This window comes from Aotus nancymaae, unplaced genomic scaffold (genome assembly GCF_030222135.1).
Source record: "Aotus nancymaae isolate 86718 unplaced genomic scaffold, 86718_ANA_hifiasm-v0.15.2.pri h1tg000007l, whole genome shotgun sequence".
Taxonomy (NCBI): domain Eukaryota; kingdom Metazoa; phylum Chordata; class Mammalia; order Primates; family Aotidae; genus Aotus; species Aotus nancymaae.
Window position 1 is genome coordinate 10718868 of NW_026988418.1, and position 14302 is coordinate 10733169.

The following is a 14302-nucleotide window of genomic DNA, read 5'->3' on the forward strand; positions in this document are numbered from 1 at the left end:
TCTTGATTACACTGCTTCTTCTGAAATGCCACTCAAATCACTTACCTAGAATTTTTGCCCTCAGAAACACATTTAGTTGGATTTTAGGCCCACAATAATCCAATCAAATTATTATTAATAATTCTTAAATATGGGTTTACTAAAATACAGCATACTCAACATAGTTTGATTCTTGTGTTGAATTAAGAATAATCAAGTTATCAATGAATCTCACCTTTAAAGCTGAACTAAAGTCATCTGCACTGTGAACTATCATTTCTCTTGAACAAAGTTCTTGAGTGTGAACTTTGCATGGAATCAAAAAGTCCCCAGGAAGAGAAGCAGTAGGGGTTATTTCTAAGCATTCAGGTACTTCTCGACCAGGATCAAAGCGATCTACTGTCAATGTCACACCTTCTTCATCTGTAGAACAAAAATAACAGCCATGATATAGCATACTAATTAAAAATGCAAAATCAACCAAGCAAGGCTACATTTAGGAAAGTACTTTGTTCATACCAATAGTATTACTAAACTTTTAAGTACTAAACTAAAATCTTACTGTATACTAAACTCTTAGAATAGTATACAAAACTTTTATTTGCTTATATATTCTTCCATGTGACCAGATAGTAAAGTCTGTAATTGATAGTTTCACTCATCTTCATATCCTTGGTACACAACAAAGAAAATTAGCACAAAGCAAATACAATAAATAGTTGGCCAAACCAATAAATTCAATTGCAGTCATACAAGTAACTTTTAAAATATGTTTTCTTGTGTCAATGGAGTCTCCTTATGTTATGCAAGCTGGTCTTGAACTCCTAGATTCAAGCCAGCCTTCTACCTCAGCCTCCCATCTAAGCCTCCCAACGTGCTGGGATTACAGGAGTGAGCACTGGTCAATTTTTATAAGTGTATTACCTTCATCTACTGTCAGAGAACCAAGTAAAAAGCATGATGAATTTTTTTTATTCTGCTTAGCATGACGATAAGCAAGTTGGATGGTCTTTTTAGTCACCACAAGCTTTGGATTTCTGAAAAATAACAAGTCTTTTATGAATATGGTGGAACTCATATTTTTTAAAAAAAACCCTCCTGCCATAAAATGCTGTCTAAATTATAACACACATTTTTAAAAATGTACAAAAAGATCATTGTCAGAAAATCCCATGGTCAAAGGCAGGGGATAGGGATGGCAATCTAGAAACTAGAATGGCAATAAACAGATATTGAAACTATAGTTGTTCTCCAGGCATTTTGTTAGCTTTATGAATTCAGCAGGTAGGTCTCCTGTTTTGGTAAGCAAATTTTGATTGAAAACAGTCACATCTATTTGTTTACATACTGTGTATGGGCTTCAGATATTAGCATTACAGTAGTGCCCCCTTATCTCTGGGAGGCATGTTCCACACCCCCAATGGATGTCTGAAACCGCTGATAGTAACAAATCCTATGTTTACTATGTTTTTTCCTATACATACATATCTATGATAAAGCTTAATTTATAAATTAGGCATAGTAAGTGATTAACAACAATAATAATAAAATAGAATAATTTTAATAGAACACTGTAATAAAGGTTATATGAAGGTAGTCTCTCTCAAAATACTGTATTGTACTGTACTGTGGGTAACTGAAACCATGGAAAGTCAAACCATGTCTAAAGTGGGGAAACTATTGTATTGAATACAAAATATAGCATGATTTAAATGTTTTTAAAAATGTAAGAGTAAAACCAAAATATGAGCAAGGAATAAGATACTATGAAAAAAAGACCAGGCAAATTTGAGTAAAAAAGCCACACAGAACTTACAGAAATAAAAAATATAATTTGTAAAAATTCAATGAGTTATAATTGGGGACAGGTACACAAATGTGTATTATTATTCTATTAACTATGCATATATACTATAAGTATCCTTTCATATATATGGTATACTGCCACATTTGAAAAACCTAAACAAATAGGTGAGATGGCAGCTAAGCATAGCTAAAGAGAAAATAAACAGACTTGAAAAACAAAGGAAATTACTCAAAATGTACAAAAAGACAACAATAAAAAAAAATAAAAACAGGTCTAACAATTATTTAGTTGAAATTCCATAAGACTCTCTCTATTTTTGTCAATGGTACCACCCTTCTCTGCCAAATAGTTTTGAACCTAAATACTTTGACTTGTATCTTTCCTTCAGTTACTCTATTCAGTCAATCATCAAATACTACAAGCTATTTCTTCAAAACACCTTGTTTCATTCTTTCCTCTTGATCTGAATACTGCCACATTGCTCTAAGTCCTTATGATATATATAATAGATGGCATTTATGGAACACTTTCTATTCTAGGCTGTGACAATTGCTTCAGAGTCTTATTTAACCCCTACAAGAGAAGTATGAAACTGGTATTATAACAGTCATTTTATAAAGAAGGAAACTGATCCTTGGCTACTTTACTGAGGTCACATAAATAAGCAGTAGTAGAATCAGGATTTGATTCCCTAGGCAGTCTGGCTCCAGTTATTGTACCTTTTTTTTTTCTTACTTTGTGTTTTGAACTTTTATTTTAATTTTTTATTGAGACAAGGTCTCACCTTGTTGCCCAGGCTGGTTTCAAACTCCTGGCTTCAAGCAATCCTCCTGCCTCAACCTCCCAAAGTGCTAGGATTACCGATGTGAGCCACCATGCCCAACCCAGTTATAGCACCTTAAACCATTATAGTATACACCTATGTGATTACAGAAAAGCATCTTGAAGCTAGGCTGACTCTAAGCTCTCCCCACAATAATCCATCCGTCTTAGAATACTACTTTTAGCTGATTCCCTTTTTGGCTTCAGCCCACCTGTACCCAGGTGAAAAAAAAAATTAAAAAAAAAATAGAAGAATACTACTTATAACAAGTAACTCTTATGTACAAAACCTCAATAGATCTATTTTCTATTACTTTATGCCTAAACTTCTTTCTTGTCTTTCTTTCATGTCCTGGATGTAACTACAAGATTTTATATTCCTTCTAATCTGATCCAGTCAAAAACTGGTTTAACCTTCTCAATGTTCTACAAAGACACCATGCTAATACAAAAAACACTTTCAGTATTTATATTTCACCTCTTTTGAATTTCTACAATACTCAGAATTTGTATCAAACTGGGAAATTAAGATTATCTCTCAAAAGTACAAGGAACAGATGTTAAGAAGCAGCAGAAGGAAAATTTAGCCTGAGGGGAGCTTCTAAAGGAAAAGTAGAGAAAATCTGAGTAATTGATCATAGTAATCAACTTTGCCTTATATATCTTTGTATTATTTCTCTTGTTTATACTGGTTTGAGTTGAAAAAAAGAAACATGTTATACCTGTAGTAACTGAGATGTAAGTAGATGAAATCTCCAATTGGCATTGGGTTCCAAAGTGCACATTTTGATGGAGGAAAGTGGAGAGGTACCATTCTGCTGGAAGAAAACCTTTTAAAAAAACAACAAAATTAAAGCACAAGGAATTGGAAACTGGTAGATATTTGGTATGAAACAATTAACTTTCTTTAAAATGATGATATTTTCAGATTACTTTTGTAATTCTCAAAGAGTTTATATATCTAATATACATAAATATATATATATTTTTTTTTTCAGACGAAGTCTCTCTCTGTCACCCAGACTGGAGTGCAGTGGCATGATCTGGGCTCACTGCAACCTCTGCCTCCCAGGTTTAAGCAATTCCCCTGCCTCAGCTTCCCAAGTAGCTCGGATTACAAGTGCGTGTCACCACGCCCAGCGAATTTTTGTATTTTTAGTAGAGACGGGGTTTCACCACGTTGGCCAGGCTGGTCTCCAACTCCTGACCTCAAGTCATCCACCCGCCACAGCCTCCCAAAGTGCTAGAATTACAGGAGTGAGCCACCTCGCCTGGTCAAAAAAATACTGTTTCTTTTTTTTTTGAGATGGAGTCTCACACTGTCACCAGGCTGGAGTGCAGTGGTGTGATCTCGGCTCACTGCAACCTCCACCTCCCGGGTTCAAGCGATTCTCCTGCCTCAGCCTTCTGAGTAGCTGGGACTACAAGCACTCACCACCATGCCCAGCTGATTTTTGTATTTTTAGTAGAGACAGGGTTTCACCATGTTGGCAAGGATGGTCTCGATCTTTTGATCTCGTGATCTGCCTGCCTCGGCCTCCCAAACTGCTGGGATTACAGGTGTGAGCCACCGAGCCTGGCCCAAAAAATATTTTTAAAAGAAGAAAATTTACTTGTAACTCTACTATCAGGAGAACAGGCACTCAAAATGTGGTGTATTTGTCCTTTTTTATATATGCATATGTATATATAAAAAAGCTTTTAAAAAAGAACAAGACATCCCAGGCAAGCTGGCTCATGCCTGTAATCCCAGCACTTTGGGAGGATCACGAGGTCAGAAGTTCAAGACCAGCCTGGCCAACATAGTGAAACCCTGTTTCTACTAAAAATACAAAAAAAGGCAGGGTGCAGTGGCTCTTGCCTGTAATCCCAGCACTTTGGGAGGCTGAGGCGGGTGGATTACCTGAGGCCAGGAGTTCGAGACCAGCCTGACTAACATGGAGAAACCCCGTCTCTACTAAAAATACAAAATTAGCTGGATGTGGTGGCGCATACCTGTAATCCTAGTGACTCGGGAAGCTGAGGCAGGAGAATTGCTTGAACCTCGAAGGGGGAGGTTGCGGTGAGCCAAGATTGTGCCATCGAACTCCAGCCTGACAAACGAGAGTGAAACTCCATCTCAAAAAAAAAAATTAGCTGGGCGTGGTGGCAGGTACCTGTAACTTCAGCTACTTGGGAGTGAGGCAAAGAGAATCACTTGAACCTGGGAGGCGGAGGTTGCAGTGAGCTAAGCTAGCACCAGAGTACTCCAGCTCACGCGAGAGTGCACTCTGTCTCAAAAATAAAGAACAAGACAATCCTGTAAAATTCCTTTTAAGTAACAAAAAGTGAATATAAATCATAAATTTACATTTAAATTTAAAACTAAAATCTTTCTATTCTTTTTTTAAATAGCAGCACCTTGCTTGGTTGCCCAAGCTGGAGTGCAGGGATGCAATCATAGCTCATTGCAGCCTTAACTCCTGGGTTCAGGGGATTCTCCCAAGCAGCTAGGACCACAAATGTGCACCACCACGTGAGGCTTACTTTTGTATTCTTTGTAGACACAGGGTCTCACTATGTTCCCCAGGCTGGTCTTGAACTCCTGGTTTCAAGCAATCTTCCCACCTTGGCCTCCCAGGCATGAGCCATGGCTCCTGGCCTAAAATCTGTCTTTCTGAACTAATGTCCAGATAATTGCTAGATAATACCCAATAGTTATGAATAGCAAAAAAAACCTTAATAGATTCTTTATTATTTTCCAGTGTTTCCAAATTTGGTATTTTGGAATACCAAAATACAGCACAAGTTTAATTACTGAAGCATCAAAAGGACATAATTACAAATAATTCCTCAACAAAGATCCCAGGGGCAATGTAAAGCAATGTTTCAATATTAAATCACATAAGGTACCATCAAAAAGTTTTCATTTTACGTAAGTGTACAACACAAGAAAACCACAATAAGAAAAAGACAATGGGGCTGGGCCTGGTGGCTGACATCTATCATGTCAGCAGTTTGGGAGGCCGAGGCAGGTGGATCACCTGAGACCAGGAGTTCGAGACCAGCCTGGCCAACATGGTGAAACCCTATCTCTACTAAAAATACAAAAATAGCCAGGTGTGGTGCACCTGTAGTCCCAGCTACTCAGGAGGTTGAGGCACAAGAATCACTTGAACCCAGGAGGCAGAGGTTTCAGTGAGCCAAGATCACGCCACTGCACTCCAGCCTAGGTGACAAGGGACAAACTCCATCAGAAAAAAAAATTAGCTGGGCATGGTGGCACATGCCTGTAATCCCAGCTACTCAGGAGGCTGTGGCATGAGAATTGCTTGAACTGGGGCAGCAGAGGTTGCAGTGAGCTGAGATCTCACCACTGCACTCCAGCCTGAGCAACAGAGCAAGACTCTGTCTCAAAAAAAAAAAAAAAAAAGACAATGGAAGAGAAAGACCACAGAGAAAAAGATCATCCAAAGTAACATGAAAGTAGAGCAAGAAAGCTCTCACATAGAGCTACCTACAACAATGCATTTGTATGATGGGAAATGATTAAATAGTTAAACCGATAGAATATTTCTCATATACTAAGAATATCTAGTTCTAGATCTTTTTTTTAAAACCTCTTTCTTTTGTAAAGATCTTACTTTCATGTATCATCCGATGAAGCTTCTCAACTAAAATACTAGCCTCAGTTTACTGATCACCTTCCATTTACTAGGCATCCTACTTGGCACTTTATATACACACACACACAGAGTTTTTAATACACACACACACGAGTGTTCTATATATGTATTGAACTCTGGGCTACATTATTTCTAAAGCCCAACCTACAATACTTCAGGTTTACTGCCTCAGCAGTAGAGCAGAAGTCAACTTTAAGTCATAGCTATACCACTTTACGTGTACATTTCTCACTAAAAGTTCCAGAAACACTTTATCATACACTTTACTGATAACGAAATGTAACTTTCCTAATTTCATAACGCAATTTAATAGCAGAGCTGAGATCTGAATTTAAATGTGTCTGATTTCAAAGTTTATTCTTGTAGAAGCTGAATTATATAGGTTTTGAGCTTGGGTTCAAATTCTGGCTCCATCATATTTCTGCTCTGTGTTTTCAAATCCTTATATACACTGAGTTCATAATAGGTACATGAAGGATTTGTAATCCCCTCATTGTGAGACAGGATTGTCTGGTTAAGAAATCTGTTAAAGTCACAAAGCTAGTAAGTAACAAGACTGTCATTTCTGTCTCTCATGTTTATCACTTATCTATCAGTAAGAGGCAGTATAACACAAGGAGGCTGGAAATCAACTACTTGCGTCTAGAACTGGGCTTCAAAATTTTCTAGCTGTGTGATCATGATCAAATTGATTAACTTTTCTTTGCCTTGCTTTCCTCATATTAAATGGAATATCAGTAACTCCTTGTAGAGGTGTAGTGAATATTAAATGAGTCAATATATGTAAAGTGCTCAAAGCAATTTCTACTTCATGTAAGTATTCAGTGTTAGCTATTTCTTTTTTACCCTCAACAGTTCACAGTACCGTTAAAGCCCAATCTACACTACTTCAGGTTTACTTCCTCAGCAGTATAGAGCAGAAGTCAAGTCAACTTTAAGTCCTGGCTATATCACCTACTAACTGTATGACCTTGAATTGGTTAATCTTTCTCTGCTACAGTTTCCTCATTAAAACAAAAAATGTGGATAATAATAGTACCTGGGGAGTTGGGGGGCTGGGGGAGGGATAGCATTAGGAGAAATATCTAATATAGATGACACGTTGATGAGTGCAGCAAACCACCATGGCACATGTATACTTATGTAACAAACCTGCACGTTCTGCAAATGTATTCCAGAACCTAAAGTATAATAAATAAATACATAAATAAAAATAATAGTACTTGTGTCTCATAGGTTTCTTGTGAGGATTAAATAAAAATGCACACAAATTTCTTATCATAGCACCTAGGACATAACTTCAAGACTTCAAAAAATGCTATTATTAGTCTTTTTCTTCATCTGGAGTATAGAGGCAGACTTTAATGGCAGAGGAGTCACAAACTTGCGCCTCAAAGCTGGGTGCAAAATTTTGCATGTATGTATGTAAGTGCTTTGTCTTTTTTTTGAGACAGAATCTCAATCTGTTGCCCAGAGAATGCAGTGGCACAATCTTAGCCCACTGCAACCTCTGTCTCCTGGGTTCAAGGGATTTTTCTGCCTCAGACTCCTAAGTAGCTGGGATTACAGGCATGTGCCACCACGCCCAGCTAATTTTTGTATTTTTAGTAGAGATGGGTTTTGGCCATGTTGGCCAGGCTGATCTTGAACTCCTGATCTCAGGTGATCTGCCCACCTCAGCCTCCCAAAGTGCTGGGATTACAGGCTGTGAGTCATTGCGCCCGGCCTATAAGTGCTGCTTCTTAGGGAATAAGATTTATGGCTCTTATCAGATATTCAAAGAGGTCTGTCACACGCTATTCCCCCCATACACACTAATCAGAACTGCTGTCCTAAACCCCAGAGATTACAGAACTCCAGAGGTCATTAAGTAAGTGAAAGAAACTAGAGAGTTGAATAAACCAAGAATAACCAGTTTAAATTACATGACTATATATCTTGCCTAAAATGTAAGGAATGAATTTGACTCCATAGTCAATCTGACAATAAAATTAAAAACAGTTTATCCAAAAGATGAGCAATAACAAATGTTAGTGAGGCTATGGAGAAAAGAGAACTCTCATATGCCGTTGGTGGCAATGTAAATTAATATAACCACTATGGAGAACAGTTTGGAGGTTCCTCAAAAAAACCTAAAAATAGGCCAGGTGCAGTGGCTCATGTCTGTAATCCCAGCACTTCAGGAGGCAGAGGACGGCGGATCACTTGAGGTCAGGAGTTCCAGACCATCCTGGCTAACATGGTGAAACCCCATTTCTACTAAGAATACAAAAAATTAGCCAGGTGTGGTGGCATGAGCCGTTAGTCCCAGCTACTAGGGAGGCCGAGGCAGGAGAATCACTTGAACCCGGGAGGCAGAGGTTGCAGTGAGCCTAGATTGTGCCACTACACTCCAGCCTGGGCAACAGAGTGAAACTCTGTCTCAAAAAAAAAAAAAAAAACTAACTAAAAATAGAGCTACCACATAATTCAGCAATCCCACTGCTGAGAATATATCCAAAAGAAAGGAAATCAGTATATCGAAGGTGTATCTGCACTTCCATGTTTGCTGCAGCACCGTTCACAATAGCCAATATTTGGAAGTAACCTAAGTGTCCATCAACAGATAAATAAAAAAAATGTCGTATTTATACACAATGAAGTACTATTCAGCCATAAAAAAGAAAAAGTTCCTGGCCAGGCAAAAATGGCTCAAACCTGTAATCCTAGCACTTTGGGAGGCCAAGGCAGGTGGATTACTTGAGGTCAGGAGTTCAAGACCAGCCTGGCCAACATAGTGAAACTCCATCTCTACTAAAAATACAAAAGTTAGCTGGGCATAGTGGCACACGCCTGCAATCCCAGCTACTCAAGTGGCTGAGACACAAGAATCACTTGAACCTGGGAAGCAGAGATTGCAGTGAGCATAGATGGTGCCCCTGCCCTCCAGCCTGGGTGACAAAGTGAGATTCTATCTCCAAAAAAATAAAAATAATAATAACAATAATTAAAAGTATACAATTGGATTTTTGCCACACAACGCTTAAGGAAATGGGTATCCTATTTCCCATATGCGATTATTACACATTGCATGCCTTATCAAAATATCTCATGTACCCCATAAATATATACACCTACTATGTACACATAAAACTTTAAAAAATTTATTTTTTTTACTGATAACGCTTATAAAAATTTTTAATAATTAAAAACAATATATTGAACTTGTTACACAACTGTACCTTTCTTTCTTTTTTTTTTTTTTTTTGAGACAGAGTCTCCCTCTATTGCCAGGCTGGAGTGCAGTGGCGTGATCCCAGCTTACTGCAACTTCTGTTTTCCAGTTTCAAGCTATTCTCCTGCCTCAGCCTCCCTACTAGCTGGGACTACTGGCAAGCACCACCACGCCCAGCTAATTTTTTTGTATTTTTACTAGAGATGGGTTTCACCATGTTGGCCAGGATAGTCTCGATCTCTTGACCTCGTGATTCGCCCACCTCGGCCTCCCAAAGTGCTGGGATTACAGGTGTGGGCCACTGCGCCCGGCCACAACTGTACCTTTCTAAGAATAGAAGTTGACAAAATTTTTCTGTCAACATGGGCTTTTGCCATGTTTCCCAGACTGATCTTGAACACCTGAGCTCAAGCAATCTGCCCACCTCAGCCTCCCAAAGTGCTGGGATTACAGGCATGAGCCACCTTGCCCACCGACAAATTTTCAAATAAGAGATGGCAATGGGGTAAACACAAAGGCCAAAATTAAAGCAGAAGGAATATGATAGCCTCCTTGTTTCCCATTATCTTCATCAAGAACATCTGGTACAAGGAAAGACATTACAGAGAATAAAGGCAATTCATGAATGCAATTCTACTTTGGAAGAAAAAAAAATTCACTTGTCAGCATTAATTGTTGTTCCCTAGGGGAAAAAAGAGCAATAAATAATCCAAAGAGCCAAAGAATACAAGCCAACTTGCCCAGTTCCCATAGTAATGACAGACTGAGAAAATTGGGAGACAGGTGGCAAGCTCCTACTCCCCAGAAAAGCTTAGGAACATCTGAGGAAACTTGGTATGTCTAATGTGAAATTATTCCCATCAAGGAATTAGTATTTGTAAGAGAGAAGGAACCCAACCACTTTCCCACTTGTTTAGGAAGTAAACAAACCTATGTAATTTTTAGCCTCCTAAGAAGTTCAGGTATTATTTCCCATCAATAAAAAGATCCGTGTAACTAAAATAGAGGGAATGGAACTAGTATTTACTGAGTGCCTATCATGTACTAGACCCTCTAGTTTAGTAATCTTATTTAACCCTTCACAATAATCTTCTGTGAGACAGATTACCATCCTCATTTTACAGATGAGAAACTGAGGCTTAGTTAATTCACTTGATCAAGGTCACCCACCTAACAAGTGGTAGAGCTGGAATATGGTCCCAGAATTTCCTGATTTTAAGATTCTGTTCTTTTTCTCTTCCAACCTATCTTCCCAAGTTATATGAACAGCTGTAAAACAAACATATTTAAAAATACTCCTATACCTGGTATTCATCTGGGGCCATGCAAGAGGATATGTAGGCTCCATGATATCTGGTGAATGATTTTTTAAATTTCAAATCCTCAGTATCCTAAAGAATTAAAGAGAATATTACTAATGAATGATTAAAAACAAGGAAGAAAAATACGATTTAACCACATTAAAATTACAGGCAAAATTAGGTTACTTATATGAAATGTAAACTATAGATTAACAAGGTTAAATGTTTGTAGATTCTGACAATCATTTTCATACTTTAGAGTCATTCTGCCAATAAATTACTGTTAATACTTATTCTAGGCAGTAAAATCTAGAAATATATCTATTCCTTAAGGAAAGCTCAGATTCTGCCCCAAAACCTTTGTATCAACTTAGTGAGCTGGGTAGAGTAGGTAATATTAAATGTATGAGATTTTGACCAAAAGCCTTACAACTCTCATAAAACCATGAAGCAGGAGAAAAGAATGATTTGGGCTAGGTATTTATTAAGCCTATAATGAAGTCATTAAAGAATCTTCAGCAGAAAAAAAAATACTGTATTCCCACAAATTGACTTGTATCAGGGAAAAATCAGTTTTTTTTGTTTTTGTTTTTGTTTTTTTGAGGAGTCCCGCTCTGTCGCTAGGCTGGAGTGCAGCAGTGCAATCTCGGCTCACTACAACCCACCTACCCGGTTCAAGAGATTTTTTTTTTTTTTTTTTTTTTGAGACAGAGTCTCACTCTGTCACCAGGCACCAGGCTGGAATGCAGTGGCACAATCTCGGCTCACTGCAACTTCCGCCTCCCGGGTTCAAGCAGTTCTCCTGCCTCAGCCTCCCGAGTAGCTGGGACTACAGGCGCAAGCCACCACGCCCAGCTAATTTTTCTAATTTTAGTAGAGACGGGGTTTCACCATGTTGGCCAGGATGGTCACGATCTTTTGACCTCGTGATCCGCCCGCCTTGGCCTCCCAAAGTGCTGCCAAGCCATTCTTCTGCCTCAGCCTCCTGAGTAGCTGGGACTACAGGCATGTGCCGCCACGCCCAGCTAATTTTTGTATTTTTAGTAGAGACTGGGTTTCACCATGTTGGCCAAGATGGTCTCAATCTCTTGACCTCATGATCTGCCCGGCCTCCCAAACTGCTGGGATTACAGGAGTGAGCCACCGCAGTAGTGTCATCTCGGCTCACTGTAACCTCTGCCTTCTAATTTCAAGAGATTCTCCTGCCTCAGCCTCCTGAGACTACAGGCGCCTGCCACCACACCCTGCTAATTTTTTTCTGTATTTTAGTACAGATGGGGTTTCACCATGTTGGCCAGGATGATCTTGATCTCCTGATCTTGAGATTTGCCCGCCGCAGCCTCCCAAAGTGCTGAGATTACAGGTACAACACGCCGGGCCCCACTGTTCTTTTTTTAAACTCCACATGCTCTCTTTGAGTACTCTCCTTCACTCCCACTGCTTCTATAACCACCTATCTATAGTAAACTTTTAGCTTCTGAGTTTTACCCCTTCCTTCCTCCCTGCTTCCCTCCTTCCCTCCCTCCCTCCCTTCCTTCCACTGGTCTTCTGAGTTTTACTCCTTCCTTCTCTCTCTCTCTCTTTCTTTTCTCTGTAGTCCAGGCTGAAGTACAGTGGTGCAATCTCACCTCACTGCAATCTCTGTCTCCTGGGCTCAGGTGATCCTCCCAACTCAGCCTCCCAAATAGCTGGGGCCACAGCTGTTCACCACCACACTTGGGCAATTTTTTGTATTTTTTGAAGAGACGGGGGTTTCATCAAATTGCCCAGGCTGGTCTGGAACTCCTGGACTAAAGTAATCTATCCGCCTTACCCTCACAAAGTGCTGGGATTACAGGCATGAGCCACCACGCCCAGCTATTTCAAATCCATATTTCTAACTGCCCACTGGACAGTTCCATCTAAGTATTATCGAAGCAAAACACAGACCTCGTAGCCCTTTCTTTACAGTTCATTATGTCCTATATTCTTTCAAGTCTTAAAGTTCTTTAGGTCCTGCACATTCTGTATCAATTCTAGCAAAAAGAAACCGTCAAAAAAAAAAAAGAAAGAAAGAAAGAAAGAAAGAAACTGTCTAAGGCCAAGCGTGGTGGCTCACATCTGTAATCCCAGCACTTTGGGAGGCGGAGACGGGTGGATCACCTGAGGTCAGGAGTTCGAGACCAACCTGGCCAACATGGTGAAATCCGTCTCTACTAAAAATACAAAAATCACCTGGGTGTGATGGTGTGTTCCTGTAATCCCAGCTACTAGGGAGGCTGAGGCAGGAGAATCGCTTGAATTCAGGGGGCGGAGGTTGCAGTGAGCCGAGATCACATGACTTCACTCCAGCCTGGGCCAAAGAACGAAACCCGTCTCAAAAAGAAAAATAAATAAATACAATAAAAATAATAGCCGAAGGCTCTTCTTTATATACAGAATAAAGGACCTTCACAATCCAGCCCCACTCTATTATTCCAACCTGAACCCCTATCCACTCACCCTACATTACAGCCAAACTGAACTCCTTTCACTCCCCCAGTTTCAGTATCTGCACAGGCTGCCCCCTTAACTGGGAATACCCTGGTAAACCCCCGCCATCCCTCTCAATCCGGCTCGAATGTCACTTCCTCTGTGAAACCTTCTCCCAGACACCCTGGTGATGGGACTACCGTCTCTGTGTTAACACGCATAGCATTCTCGCACTTTGCTGTTTACACTTTACTTCCAGTAGACCATGAACATCAAACATTAGCTGATCAGAGCCAGAAAGTGTGAGGAATGCAAGAGCGAGAATTCAAGGTTTCAGTCCTCAAGAAATTCCCACCGTAAAAACAACTTTAAACGGCACGTTATCGACTGCAAACCTCTTTCACATACCTTAGCTCAGGAAATTCGTGGTCCGCTTAATTTCTCCCACTAGCTCCCCTTCTCGTCATCGGCTCCAGGCTCCTGGAGGACTGAACCCACTACAGGGCTTTGAATGTTACCCACCAACCTTCCCTGGGCCTCGCTGCCGTCCTTCAGGGGGAACCAGAAACACAAAGCTCCACTTACCTCAAACTCCGCAGAGCTGGGGTCTGTTGGTAGGGACCAACTCCAGGGAGCGCCTCCGCCGACTCCGGCCCCGCCTCTGGGACGTTGGGGTCGCGGGAACCGAGGCGGCAAACACAAGCTCGCGAAACCGAAAGCCGCGCCACGCCTGCTGACTGGTCAGAAACTCCGCCAGTCAGGGAGCGGGAGCGGTGCTGGAGCCCCGGGCACGGTCGTCGTGACGTATTGGTTTGCCAACCAATCAGCGTCCCGCACTCGTTCCTCGCTCGACCAATCCCAAGTCTTCTTAGAGAACTGCTGGCGCACTCGGCGCTCCAGGATCAAGATTCCGAGGATTTAAACCCTCCATTTCGTCAACGGTTAAGTTCCGGGGCGGGGTAGGCCTTGTGCAAGCCCAATAGAAAGCCCAGCTAGGTAGACTGAGGAGCGACTGGCTGATGAAGCCGGAAGTGCTCTATACGACAGTCATCGGTCGGCGACT

General features: G+C 40.5%; 1 protein-coding gene across 8 annotated transcripts in view; it reads right to left on the reverse strand.

Annotated features, from left to right (window-relative positions):
- STIL (STIL centriolar assembly protein) overlaps positions 1-13954 on the reverse strand; it is a 58850-nt gene extending 44896 nt beyond the window's left edge. For 4 of the 8 annotated variants that reach the window (XM_012434883.2, XM_012434881.3, XM_021673310.2 and 1 more), the window contains exons 1-5: positions 13825-13954; positions 10792-10878; positions 3331-3438; positions 904-1016; positions 215-402 (exon numbers count right to left, since the gene is read on the reverse strand). In XM_012434883.2, the coding sequence (XP_012290306.1) occupies positions 215-402; positions 904-1016; positions 3331-3438; positions 10792-10835 (453 nt within the window). In that variant the 5' untranslated portion in view covers positions 10836-10878; positions 13825-13954. Of the gene's footprint in view, positions 1-214; positions 403-903; positions 1017-3330; positions 3439-10657; positions 10692-10791; positions 10968-13647; positions 13664-13824 lie in introns of those variants that run through there. The other 4 variants (XM_012434882.2, XM_021673309.2, XM_064372318.1 and 1 more) reach the window with 4 other exon arrangements.
- Positions 13955-14302: the final 348 nt, after the last annotated feature.